The sequence below is a fragment of the Lynx canadensis genome, chromosome C1 (assembly GCF_007474595.2).
Source record: "Lynx canadensis isolate LIC74 chromosome C1, mLynCan4.pri.v2, whole genome shotgun sequence".
NCBI classification, from domain to species: Eukaryota; Metazoa; Chordata; class Mammalia; order Carnivora; family Felidae; genus Lynx; species Lynx canadensis.
Window position 1 is genome coordinate 14,156,860 of NC_044310.1, and position 14,074 is coordinate 14,170,933.

The 14,074-nt window shown below is 50.2% G+C and overlaps 1 protein-coding gene across 16 annotated transcripts in view; it reads right to left on the minus strand.

Annotated features, from left to right (window-relative positions):
• TMCO4 (transmembrane and coiled-coil domains 4) overlaps nucleotides 1-14,074 on the minus strand; it is a 93,261-nt gene that overhangs the window by 54,210 nt on the left and 24,977 nt on the right. For all 16 annotated transcript variants that reach the window (XR_003970926.1, XR_003970925.1, XM_032594204.1 and 13 more), the window contains one exon: nucleotides 3,323-3,455. Coding sequence is in view for 14 of the 16 variants with exons in the window: in XM_032594204.1 (XP_032450095.1) it covers nucleotides 3,323-3,455 (133 nt within the window). In the remaining 2 variants the exon portion in view is untranslated. The remainder of the gene's footprint in view (nucleotides 1-3,322; nucleotides 3,456-14,074) is intronic.

Genomic DNA, 14,074 nt, shown 5'->3' on the forward strand with positions numbered 1-14,074 from the left:
ATAGGCCGATCACCATCAATAATAAAACTTCTGAGATATTAGGACAAATCTGGAATGTTATAAAATTTCATAAATTTCTGCTCCTACATTGTTCCTGCAGTGACATCTGCACATCCATGATACTAGATAATCTTCCCTTTTAGCTGAGTTTATGGAAGGGGAAACTCAGAGCCTCAAGGGAATAAAATAACTAAAAAGTAAATGTGGTTCTTGAAGCTGTTTTATTTCAATGTATGAGTGCTGGTACAACCAAATCAATTTTACAAAGATTAGATGGATAATACACTCTAATCTCTAGTATTCAGCTTTGTATTATTGTTGGAATGTTCATAAAAATTTGCTGAATCAAAGAGAATACAGTATTTTCCCCAGAGTTATTCAGCTAATTCCCTCTCTAATGTTTACCTGAACTAATCTCCTTATTTAAGTCCTCAAACGTTAATAACTGTTTTGTACGTAAAATGAATAGCCTTCCCAATCATCGTTAATTATCACAGCATTTTACCCCTGCAATTAATTCCATTGTGTGAATTTCAACATCTAAAGCACCACAATGTTGGCTCGGAGTTACGTCTACAATGCTTCCTATATTAGGAAGTGGGAATTCAGATCACAACACTAAATCCAAATGGAACCCTGTCCCCATCACTGACTGCCTACGGGTTAGATACCAGGCCAATCTCTGCCATCCTACCTATGGTCCTGGCCACATTCATGCTTCAGGATGCTAGAAATGACCTTGAGTTGGCGTTCCATGTGAGCCATCCCAGGCCAGAGGCTGAAGCCATAGATGGTGAAGGGCGAGACACCCACACCGCCCGCCTCACGGATCCACAAATAAATGTCGCCCACGGCTATCTCCTCTCCCATGACAGGGTGGTTCTTACCCTTATCACCATCACCACCACCTTCTTGTTGTTTTCTTTTTTAATCACCTTCTCCAGTTCATAGACAGTGAGTATATTTCTGGGAGGTCTGGAGACACTTTCCTAGTAAACACTCAGAAAGCCCCATTAAGAATTATCTTTACTGCTTTTTTTCAGAAGGAAGGAAGGAACTGGGGCTTGTCAACCATGAGGTGAGGGATGTACTAAGGGCCGTTCAGAGGGATATGGTGGTTGAGTCTGAGGGCGCCACTGGCCAGTGGTGCAACCTCGGGTGAGGCAGTCAGCCCTCTGACCTTCTGTTTCTTCTTCTGCGAAACCCTCAGGGGCTTGTGTGCCCATCTTGTCCCGCATCTACTAAGGGCTCAGTGAAAGTTAGATGTTGACCATGTCATTCTGATGTGATCAGTATCAGCCTCCAGCAGCACAGCAGCCAACATTTACTGGCACCTACTATGTGCTAGGGCACTGTTCCAAGTTTTTGATATGTAGCCGTTTAATCCTTGCAACAGCCCTATGACGGGGATACTGCCATTACCCCCATGTAGGAGGTGAAGGAAATGAGGCACAGAGAAGGGAGGTCACCAAGCCTGTGGGGGAAGCCTGGATGGCCTCAGGGCTCAGACGGGGACCTGAGAACAGCAATGTGGTACCTTACACCTGAACTAGAGTAGCAAAGGATCGCCTCAGGGTGTCGAGTGATAAGCTCACCTTGCAGAAATGCAAACCTTGGAGCTAAAAGAAACCTGCACAAAATTTGATCCTGTACTTGTATAGGTGAAAAAAAAAACTGGTGCTGTTGACCAGAGAGGGAAAGCCACATGCCCAGGGCCACACAGACACTTAACAGAATCACGCTGAGACTAGGCTGAGACTAGGTCTCCTGGCCCAACAGTTGTTAGCTTCCTCTGGGTCTCAGACCCTTCCAGAGCCCACAGGTAGAACCTGAGAGGTCTCTACGGTCCCTAAATTGGAATTAAAAAAATTACACACGTGGAGTATTTTTTGAGGAAAGGGAATATCAGCAATGATGACTGTACTACGGCAAATGATGATGTTTATCAACTAGTTTACTCCATGCAAAGCCTGCTCAGAGCACTTGTATGAACTCATTTGAGCCCTACGAGAGACCTAGAAGGAGGGTGCTATTATTATCCCCATTTTGCAGAGAAGCAAACTGAAGCCCAGAGAAGTTAAATAATTTCCCCAATGTCACATGCCGAGAAGTGGCCATATTAGAACTTGTTTCACAGGGTCCCTGATCTGGCATTGCTAATATTATCAGAACAAATCCTCTGGACAATACGTCTTTTCGGATGATAAGATTTCCAAACAAATAGCTAACAAAAACAAATAGCTCTCCCTTCATCTCAAGGTGTGTGTGTGCATGTGTGTGTATGTGTGTGTGTGCGTGGGCGATACATCCAAAGAATCTGGGCGGTGCTTGTGATTATGGGAATTGGCCTGGCTCTGGGTGTTTCTTTACTGACCCAGCTCCGGGAGTCAAAACAAGCCGGTTTTCAGGTTATTTCAACAGATCCAGTTTCCCCCTTTCTCAAGGAACCAACCCCTTCCTGGCAGGAGGGCAGCTCCAGCCCTGAACCTGGCTTCAAAGCTAACTTCCCAGTGGGGTTGAACTGGCTCAACCCGGCTGCTCAAAGATAGCCATGGCGGCCCAGACCAAAAGGACGCTGGAAGACGTGCCTGGTTCAAGGAGCCTGCAATTAGGCTGTGACTGGGATTGGCTTTATTGCTCTGGGATCAGATCCTGCGTGAGGTGTTCTGCAAGGAGCTGAGCTCTGGCCAAGTCACCAGGATACTTTCCCTCGGCACACTCCTGACCACACAGAGATAGCAAAGTCACTCTGCAGCTGGTAGGCATAGGCGGCCGTGGGGGAAGGGAAGGCCTCATATCTACTGAGCACTTGCTCTGTGCCAGCCCCAGGCCAAGCCCTCTACATGATCCCATTCGTTTTTCACAGTGACCCTGGGAAGACTCTATCCTTACACCCATTCTACAGATAAGAATAGTGTGGTTTAGAGACGCGGGGGGGAGCACCTGCCCAAGGTCAAAAAGCAGCTGGGTATCAGCGGTAGGGTTTTAATCTAGGGCACTCTGGCCCATGGACAAGATGTCATGAGAGTCTGAGGCGGAGCGGGGTGTTGGGGCCATCAGTGTTAAAGCTATAGACTTTAGGAATAATCCATTCAATCCCCATTTCCTACAATTGAGGACTGGGGCCCCTGAAAGGGGAAGTGACTTGGTAAGGCCACACAGCAAGTCAGGGCTGCACTGGGACTCTCGGTCCAGTGCTCCTTCCACTTCAATGGACCATCTCTTAATGGGGTCATGGGGACAGAAGGGGAACCTCTGTTATCCGAAAAGTGCAAGTTCCTGATTCCTGGCAAGTGGAGCTAGGGTCACAGGGCTCCCTTACTCAGATTCCTCCTCTTTGGTTTCCTTCAGGCTCTCAAGGAACGTCTCTTCAAGGAGATCCAGCTCCCTCACGGGCACTCGGAAGAGGGAGGTCATGTGGCAAATGAGGACTCGGGCCCGTGCATCATAACACCCTCGAAAGAGAGACACAAGGGCAGAGAATCAGTTTGGCCTTTAAGCACAGTGACATTAACAGCGGTGTAATGGATAAAACCCACACCCTGGAAACATCCTACATGCACAACCCCAGGGAAGCGGTCCGTTAAACCACAGGACAGACTCCCGGACGGAATAGTGTGCAACAATGAAAACCACTGATCGGGAGTAAGATGGTCTTTTTCACCAGTTGAATGAGCAAAGATGAGTTCTTTCCAACCCCAGAGCTGTGAAGAAGGTGGTGAAAACAGGTAGGTGCTCGAGGACGTCGCTGCTGGGAGTGTGTGTTGATTTTAACCGCCGAGGGCAGCAATTTGACAATATGGATCAAAACCTGAGCACAGTGCACACCCCCAAAATCGTAGAGACAGAAAGGAGAATGGCAGCTGGGGGCTAGGAGAGGGGACAAGGGGAGTCAGTGTTGATGGGGACAGACTTTCAGTTTTGCAGGATGAAAAGAGCTCTGGAGATGGATGGACGGTGGTGGGAGCACAACACAGCGAATTGGGGAATGCTACTGAACCGTACAGTTAAAAGTGGGTAAAACACTGAAGTATATGTTACGTGTATTTTGCCGCAATTAACAAAAAGTGGGTGGGAGGAGGTGTGCATCCCCATTGGCCCAGGAATTCCATTTCTGAAACCCTAAATCTTTCTTTTAAGTGTTTATTTTTGAGAGAGAGACAGAGAGGGAGAGAGAGACAGAGCACGAGCGGGGGAAGGGGCAGAGAGATACAGAATCTGAAGCAGACTCCAGGCTCCGAGCTGTCAGCACAGAGCCCGACGCGGGGCTCGAACCACAAACATGATCATGACCTGGGCCAAAGTCAGACGCTCAACCGGCTGAGCCACCCAGGTGCCCCTCAGAAACTCTTAATCTTAAGAAAACAATCCCAGATGTAGAAAACAGTAAGTGAAGGCCCTACTTTATAAGGTGGAGACTTCTAACATCAGGGGGTTAGACAGGTAAACCACATCATGTCCACCCTGTGGAGAATAAGCCATTAAAAAAAAAAAAAAAGATTCCTAAGAAGTTTGTAAATCTGAAAAAAATGCTTATGTAATGAAAGAAATTTTTAAATGGAGAGATTTCTTGATAATATGGCATCAGGGCCCAACTAAGGGGGAAAAAAAAAACACTGCATAGGAAAAAGGGAGAGAAATAGACCAAATAGGATTTTTTTCCCATCTTTCCAAAATTATCCATAATGAGCTTGGGTTAATTTTCTAATTGGAAAAATTAAGCGACCAAAGGTGGTCTGTCCAAGCTCTATTTATTATAGCCCAGAAGCTTGTAAGAATGCATTAGTATCTGGTTAGTGCAGAGTGGGGGACCTGAGGGTGCCCCATGTCAGAGAGTGACACGGCTCAGCCACCCAAATGAGACCGGGAATACACCCATCCTCCTCCTTCACCCTCACAGCCCAAGGGCCCGGGACCCTTAGTTTATCCAAAAGCAGCTCTAATGCGTCCTTTCCCTGCTTCTCCCCCGCCCCCACCCCATTCCATTGGGAGGGCGGCCTTTTCGACCAGGACAGTCTGGTGGTCCCTGTTCTCTGTAGAGAACCTGGCCGCTCTCCCACATGGTGAGCTTAGCGGGGCAGCAAGGCGCCTCGGGGTGAGGCATGTCAGCACCTCAAGTCCCCAAACTGCCACCATAGTCTCCTGTCATCCGCTGACACTGGGGCTCCCCTCTGCCTCACCCAACTGGCTCCAAACTCTGGTGGGGACAAGAGGGGTGTTACTCGGACCCCTGAGTGCCACTCCCCCCACCAAGAGATTCTGGTTCCATAGTGGTGGGACGGGCCCCCGGGGCCTGTCCCTGCAGGTACACAGCCAGATTTGAGGACCACTGGCCTGGGGGCCGGGAGTCGGAGGCACAGAGCTGCTGTTACTCCTGACTCTGCTCTCGGGTCTCCCTCCCTCAGTCTCCCACTTGCCCTCCTTGATTCTTCCCCAACCCAGAAACAACTCCATGACTGGAGATGGGACTCCAGTCAGGGGTCTCACTCTGCTTTCTTTTTTCTTTGGTGATAATGAAGAAATTGGTCATGACAGAACCAAATCCAAACCCTAACTTGACCTATGAGACCCCCTGGTCAAAGTCCCTGACCTTGCCTTCTAGAATGTTCTTGCTTCAGGGCCTGTGCACTTGCTGTGTCCACTACCTAAAAAGGCTCATTCCTCAGATCTTCATGTGGGGCGTCTCCCTATTCAGGTTTCTGTTTATTTTTTAATGTTTATTTTTGAGAGAGAGAGAGAGTGAGCGAGCACGAGTTGGAGAAAGGTAGAGAGAGAGGGAGACACAGAATCTGAAGCAGGTTCCAGGCTCTGAGCTGTTAGCACAGAGTGCGGGGCTTGAACCCCACAAACTGTGAGATCATGACCTGAGCGGAAGTCGGACGCTTAACCGACTGAGCCACCCGGGCGGCCCTCAGGTCTCTGTTTAAATCCTCCTGCCCAGAGAGGCCTCCCTGACCATCCCTCCAGCACTCTCCGTTCCTTTTCCCTGCATTTCGTTCCGCACAGAGCTTCCTACTGTCTCATATATTCATTTACTTGTTTGTCTCTCCTCCCGAAATATAAATGTTATAAGGGTAATCACTGCTCTATTTTTAGTCCTTAGCATAGTGCTTGCCACAAAGAATAAATGTTCAATGAGTAACTTGACAGATCTGGGTAGGGACCCTCTCTGCGTGTCTAACCCTGGGCAAATAGCACGTCCTCGTTCAGGTGGAAAACGGAAGTGGTGAGAGTCACCTCACAAAGTTTTGAGGAGAGGACTCCTGGTCCACAAGCGGCCCCTGATGAATGTCACGGGATTAGACTCCTGCACTGGGTGTCCGCAGTGTGGGCAACCATATTATACTAAAGTAGTAGTGGCTAGCCTTCAACATGAAGGGGCTAGCCCCCCCCAAAGCCCTGAAGTTTCAGCTTCTGTGGAGTAGACCGGCTCCTTCCGTGCACTAGGGCACTCAGAGCGAGCCACGATCCGGTAGCCTTTGCCCTGCTGTCCTGGACTGCCTCCTTAGACAAGCAACTGTGTACGTGCTAGGGAACAGACACGTCGTGGCTTGGGATCACTAGGTCAGTTAAAGCCTCACACAGGAGCTCCTCACTTTCTCAAAGGATCAAAGACGACTGCACCCAGGTGATAGTCGAGCTGTGGAAATTCAGCCAGCCTTGGCCATGGGGATTAATTGGTGGCAATCATAATTACCTGCTAATTCATACTCCACTGGTTAAGCCAGCAGTGATTCAGCTTCTGGAATATAGGTTACCAGATGCACAGGAGATTAACCTCCCAAGATATTCTCAGGCATGGGGTTCTGGAACGTCAGCCTCCGGTAAGGGTCACTGGGGGCCAGGCTGCAGGATTTGGGGCTGAGGTTCTTTCAAGGCAGGTGGTGGGCAGTTGGGGAGAGGCAGGAGCCTCCGGCAACCTTGACACTGGGGTTTTCTGGTCTCTGCGGCCAACTTGCCGGGTGGCCCAAGTTCACTGCCCAAGGGCCCGACTATCCTGCTGTGGAGCTCAGGTCAAACGCCTGGGCCTTGTTCCTGATTTTTCTTGTTGCCCTACCCCGACATCCAGTCCCACCAGTGCCATCAGCTGCACCTCCACAATCTATCCTGAGTCCGACCCTGGCACCCGATTCCCACCACCGCCGCCTGCCGCTGCCCCTGTGACCGCCTTCCCTCTTCAACTACCAGCCGTCACGCAGGTACTCATCTTTCACTCTTGCCAGCACTATACTTGCCACACAGCAGCCAGAAGGGCAAAGTCATACGGCAGATCGCGCTCTCTCCCCAACTAAAAATTCTCCCAGTGCACTCAGAATAAAATCCACACTTCCTCCCCTGGTCCACAAGGCTGTACATTAGCTGGCCCCTAGCCACCCTCCCTCTCCCGCATCACTTTCCACTGATTCCTGTGTCATGCACCAGTATCTGGCCCAACAGGAAGGCAAGCTCTTTCCCACCCCAGGGCCTTTGCGTTTGCTTTTCTAACTCGAAACCTCCTCCCCCGGAGCTCTGCCAGGCTGGTCCCTTCTCATCACTCAGGTTGCAAATATCACCTCCTTAGAGAAGCCATCAGTCTCTAAAGTACAGCAGCCCACTTCCGGTCATGCTGTCCCCACCCCCGGTTCCCACCACTGTTGGATCTGTGGATAGAGTTATTGTCCGGCTCTCCCCACCAGAGAGTCAGGCCCACGAGGGCAGAAACCTTGGCTTTGTTCCCTGTCTCCCAGTGCCCTGGACGATGCTCGGCAATTAGTAAGACGTGTTGGCTCATTAACTAACTGAAGTTCTCCCTTGTCTGCCAGGATTCTCTGACATGCCCACTCTTTTCTGCTTCCTACCTCCAGCCGAGACATATTCCCTATTTCCAGGACCATCTGAGTCCTGCTTCCCCAGGAGACAAGGAGACAGCGGCTTTACTGGGTAAGGCCTCTCTCCTCCTCTGGGTAGGGTCATCTCTTACGGTGATGAATTACTCTCGAATGTCAAAGTCTTCACAGCGCCTAGCATACTCTCTCTTGGACCTGTTTATCACTCAGTTCCTTCCTTAAGTGCTGCCTCCTCTGAGAAGTCCTCCCTGACTCTACTGCTTTCTATCCCTTTATCAGGAGGTATTTTCTTATCACCATTTAAAGCTAAATTTTTAGTTTTATTTATTTATCTTTTCATTTTTAAGTTTATTTATTTATTTTGAGAGATGCGGGAGCAGAGAGAGAGGGTGAGAGAGAGAGAATCCCAAGCAGGCTCCACACCATCAACGCAGAGCCAGGCATGGGGTTCGAACCCACGAACCATGAGATCATGACCTGAGCTGAAATCAAGAGTTGGAGGCTTAACCAACTGAGCCACCCAGGCACCCCCTATCTATTATTTATTTATTTTTTAACATTTATTTATTTTTGAGACAGTGAGAGACAGAGCATGAGTGGGGATGGGGCAGAGAGAGAGGGAGACACAGAATCTGAAACAGGCTCCAGGCTCTGAGCGGTCAGCACAGAGCCTGACGCGGGGCTTGAACTCACGGACCGTGAGATCATGACCTGAGCCGAAGTCGGACGCTTAACCGACCGAGCCACCCAGGCGCCCCTATTTATTTTTTAATGTGCATTTAGTTTGAGAGAAAGAGAGCACATGCAAGTGTGGGAGGGGTGGAGACAGAGAGAGAATCCCAAGCAGGCTCTACGCTGTCAGCACGGAGCCTGACACGGGGCCCAAACCCACAAACCGTGAGATCATGACGTGAGCCGAGATCAAGAGTTGGACGCTCACCGACTAAGCCACCCGGCGCCCCTAAAACTTTTCAGTTTGCCTCCTAGTTTATCGTTTTTGTCTCTCCTTCTAGGAAATAAGCTACAAATTCATTGTACATCCCTAGCACCTAGCTCTGTGCCTAAAACCAAGCAGATGTGTAATTATCTTTGTAAGAGTGAAGAACGGAGTATTTGTAGGAATGAACGAATGAACGAACGGATCTCAGTTGGGAGAGGTCCAAAATAGGGGAGGATAATTATGCTGGAAGAGATTCGTATCCCCTTCTGGCAGAAACACCCTGCGATTAATAATCATATTCATACTGGAAGCTTCACGTATGCACTGCTCACTCGAAACCACACTTGGTGCTGCCCTCCACATGCACTGATTCCCTGAACCCTCACAGCCACTACAGGAGGCAGCTGCTATGGTATCTCCATTTAATCAAAGAGGAAACAGAGGCACAGAGAGCTTGGTCGCTTGCCCCGGGTCGCCCAGCTGGTGAGTGGTGAAGCGGGCGGTCTGGCTGCAGAGGCTGTGCCCTTGTCCTGGCCCAGAACACAGGAGCCACAGCTGAGACAGCAAAACACGGTCTTGACGCACCTCCCAAGCTGACACATGGCTTTTGGCTTCCGCTCCTCCCTCCTGGCCTCCCCTCGAATCTGTGTCAGGCTTTGATCTTCCCCAGCCTGCCTGGCAGTGGGCAGTGGGACCCCACGACCGCCCCGGCTGCTCCTGTCCCAGTCCAGCGCCTGGGCTGGCACTTCTGGAAACCCACCCAAAGGACTAAGGCCAGAGAAGCTGGCCTCCTGAGGTCCCTTCCAGCTCAGAGATCTAAGGGTCAGCCCCAGGGTACCTGTCCCCACCCCCACCGTCCCCCCACCCTCTCTGGGAGGAACCTGCAAAAGTCCAAGGTCAGATGGGCTTGGAGCAGCCCCAGGGCAGCCTTTGCACCCCCACCTCTCGGGACTTCAGGAGACGGGAATCTCCAAGTCAGTGAGCATGTGAATGCAGATGTGGTGACGTGCGGTCTTGAGACCCACAATGGGAGGTCACAGGGGAGTTGGTGAAGATTCAGATCCCCAGGCCCCACGTGCAGGTCTGGCATGGGGCTCAGGAATCTGCACCTTTAACAAGCTCCCCGGGCGATCCTGGAGCGGGTGGTCCCCACTATGAGAAACACAGCAGGGGGCATCCTGGTCTGAGAAGGTCTGGGCACCCTGATGCCCAGAGGCAGGGGCGTGACCAAGATGGCCCCCTGTGCTACCTGGGCAGGAAGGAAAATCGTCGTCCACGGCACCCCTACTAAAGTGCCAGGTATCACCACCCCAGGAGCTTGCACGTGTGATTGGCCGCCCTCCCAACGGTCTTAGGAGCTTGGAATGATGATGCTCAGCTTTGCACAAGAGGGAAGCCCAGAAGCAGGGAAACTTTCTAAGTCACTCATCTGAGAGAGTGATGGAGCCTGGATAACGATGCGGGGCTTATCTGATGCCAACGTTTCTGTTCATTCCACTGTGGCTGTCTTTTTTTTTTTTTTTTTAATGTTTATTCATTTTTGGAGAGAGAGAGCATTAACAGGGGAGGGGCAGAGAGAGAGGGAGACACAGGATCTGAGGCAGGCTCCAGGCGCTGAGCTGTCAGCACTGAGCCCGATGTGGGGCTCAAACTCACGAACCACGAGATCATGACCTGAGCCGAGGTCGGATGCCTCACCAACTGAGCCACCCAGGCGCCCCTCAACTCACCGACTTTTAGAAACTTCGAGAAAATGTATCCCCATTTTTACACTAAGTGAACTTTTTTTGCATATAAAGAATCTACGCCTTACTCCAACCCCGTCCCACGCTGCCCACCACTAGGCCCTGGGTTTAAGCTTTTCTGTCGGCCTAGCGTCTTCACTTTGCGACGCAGAACACAGATGGAGGGATGCGACCTTTAGGACGCCCCCCCCTCACAGGGCAGGAACTGAACTCAGATTGTTCCGGGTAGGACGCCTGCCTTTTCCGTCCACGGCTTATTTCAGGGGGACAATTCAGGGCATGAGGGTGGTGACAAGGCTACTTCAAGGTCATGGTCCTTCAGCTCCACCTTCTCGTTCTTCCTGCCACCCGGGGTACCCCCTCTCAATTCTGACCTTGTCAAATCTCCTCAAAGTCAGCTACGAGGAAGAGGATTTTTTAATCAATTTCTACCTACGTGGGAAGCACAGCAGGAGCTAAGAGTAGACTCTAGAACCACGCTGCCGGTGTCTGAACCCTGGCCCCACCGCTTTGCAGCTGTGTGACCTTAGGCAGGTTATTTCCCTCTCTGGGCCACAGTTTCTTCTTTTGTAAAATGGAAATAGTAATAGCATCTGCGCATTAGGGTCACTGTGGCGTTTAATGAATTAGCATAAAGACTTAGCTCAGGGTGTGCACACAGTGGGCCCTCAAGGAGTATCAGCTATGAGGAGAACTACTCTCAGGGCCTCGCACAGGACCAGGCGCACATAGTGGGTGCTCAGTTCTTACCTGCCGGTGTTTGGACCGGTTTTTGATACTGATAACAGGTTGCATGAATCTCAAGTTGCAGACAAAAAAACTCAGCAATCAGGTGATGGTGTTTGCAATTTCACCACGCCAAGACACCAACACCTCAGTCTTCTCTGATTCATCAGGGAGGGAGGGTTTGCAACTCAGTAATAAAGACATCACAAAGTAGAATCAAGTCTGTGCGAAGACTGCCTGGACGTCCAGTCCCATGGCCTGGAGTCGATGCTATCTTTGGATTCAGAGTACAGAGGGCAAACCCCACGATTCAGGTGAAGTTTCCTGGCCACCAGCGCAGAGCTCACGGTGACACTCACTTTGCCTTAAATGGAATTTCGAAACTTCCTTTGAAATGTAACCCTGGGCTACTCATTTAACCTCCTGAGCCTGACTGCCTCCCCGGTCAGTGGGGGTAATACTGCCTTCCTCAGCAGTTGACCTGAGGGTTATATACTGTGTAGCAATTCCCAGTCCATGTGCAGAACCTAGGAGAGCAACTAGGATAACTTATAAAGACTACCACCTGTACATAAACCGGCCCCACCTGAGATGGGCGAATTCTGGGTCCTAGAGCACTGGTTCTCAACCAGGGACATTTTTGCTCCCCAGATGACATTTGGCAACTTTGCAGACATTTTTGGTTGTCACAACCCAGGAAGGGCTACTGGCATCTAGTGAGTGGAGGCCAGGGACGCTGCTCAACGTCCTACAGTGCATGGACGACCCCAGAACAAAGAATGATCCAGTCCCAAATGCCAATAGTGCTGAGCTTGAGGAACCTGGCTGAGAGCTATCAGTTTGGATTCAGTTGAACCTTCACATAGAGAAGACTCATTTTTTTCAGTTGTGTGGGGAAAGAGTGTGGTGGGTTGTTAGTGGATGAAGAGAACATGATTAGCGCACACACAAGTCCACCCAGCTGCCAAGATGGCACCGTCTGGTGACAAAGATCCCAGTACTGTCGGTAAAGGTCAAACTTCCAGGAAGTTCTGAGAAATGCCATCTTTCATACTGAATTTCTGGGCTGATTCCATGACTAATCACCCCACCTCACACCCAGAGAGAAACCTAGGGGCACAGAAAGCTTCTTCCTATTGTATTAATCTCTGTAGAAGAAGATGGTTTAACCCTCAAGTTCAGACAAACCACCTTGCTAATATCCAAGCTCATTCTCTAAAGGAAGGCCATCCATCCACCTATCCATCCATCCATCCATCCATCCATCCATCCTTCCATTTATCCATTCATTGATTCATCCATTCACCCTTCTGTCCACCTGTCCACTTGTTCTTCCTCCCATCCATCCATCCATCCATCCATCCATCCATCCATCCATTCTTCTGTCCATCCTTCTATCCATCCATCCTTCCATCTATCCATCTAATTATGCCTACTACGTGCCCATCAGTATGGCAGATGTTGGGATGCAATGGTGAACAAGCCAGACCAGGGCCCTGCCCTCGTGGAGTTTATGGGGGAAGTAAGTACCTAAAAAAAATGGGCCAACAATGACCCTGATCTTCTCCTTCCAAGATCCCTAACTGTGCTCTTAGAACCAAAGACAGTTTTTGTTTGTTTGTTTGTTTGTTGTTTTTAAGGAGCATCTGGCTGTTGCCCCTTATTTTTATTTGATATTGCAGTTCAGAGAGGATAAGTGGCTTGATCAAGGTCACACAACGAGGGCGTCTCAGGGACAGGGTAAGTATCCAGCTTTCCTGATTTCCAGGGCTTTGCCATTTACCTCTAACCCCCACCACATGTGAGCGGCACTCATGGCCAGCCCTGTTCACAGCACTTGGCATGTGTTTCTCACTGAATCCTTACCACCACCTTGTAAAGACTACTCTTATTCTCATTTGACACCTTAGGAAACCGAGGCACAGAGACGTTCAGTTACTTGCCAAAGTACAACCTGAATTTTAACACCCAGGCAGGCTGACTCCCGAAATGCCCCCACTTCTTGGTCCCTGGTTCTTCATTAATATGGATAAAGAGTTAGCCATGACAACTATTGGCAAGCCAGTCCCACCTCTGGGCCTCATTTCCCCATCTATATGATGAGATGGCGGTCTGGATGGTTTCAGGGTCCCACCTCTGACCTCTGTAGACCTTTGGAACCCCAGCACCTGCCCCCACTGGGTCCCAGTGTGTTGCTGAAGCTACTCTTGTTCATGTCTGCAGGCACTTGGTGAGGCCATCAGATAAGCCAAAGGCCCCCTGATGTGATCGGGGACTCGTGTTATTCAGATACGGGGTTCTATGACATTCCGTGGGGACGCCTCTGGATATCCCAACCCTTGGGGGTAAAATCTGCTAAGGTTTTGGTTAGCAGTACTCGTTTTAGAAAGTCGAGCTCTGTCACTCACCAGCTTAGGCCAGTTACTCAGTTACTCTGAGCTGAGGTTTGGTCCTCTGTAAAGTGGGCGGGGTGCCTGCAGTAAAGGTGGCTGTGAGGGTGAAACGCAACAATGTGTGAAAAGGGCCAGGTGCCAAGTGGTGCTTACTGTCAATAGAATCTAAAAGGCAGTGCTGGGCTCAATGCAGCTCAGAGAACACCCCTGGGACGTACCGGGTGGTGACATAAGACACGCAGTTTTAAACCCACCCCAACTGTTCTGCAAGAACAAAACCTTGTGGCCAAGGTCACCCATAGCAGAAGGGGTAAGTTGTGTTCTAACTGCTCGAGGGTGCTCGGGAGGGTTTGTGGTTTGCAGGTGGGGGGCAGGAAGCGCGGTGGGATGAACACGGCTCTCCAGGTAAGGGAGAAACTGAGGCAAACACAGGACTCACTTACT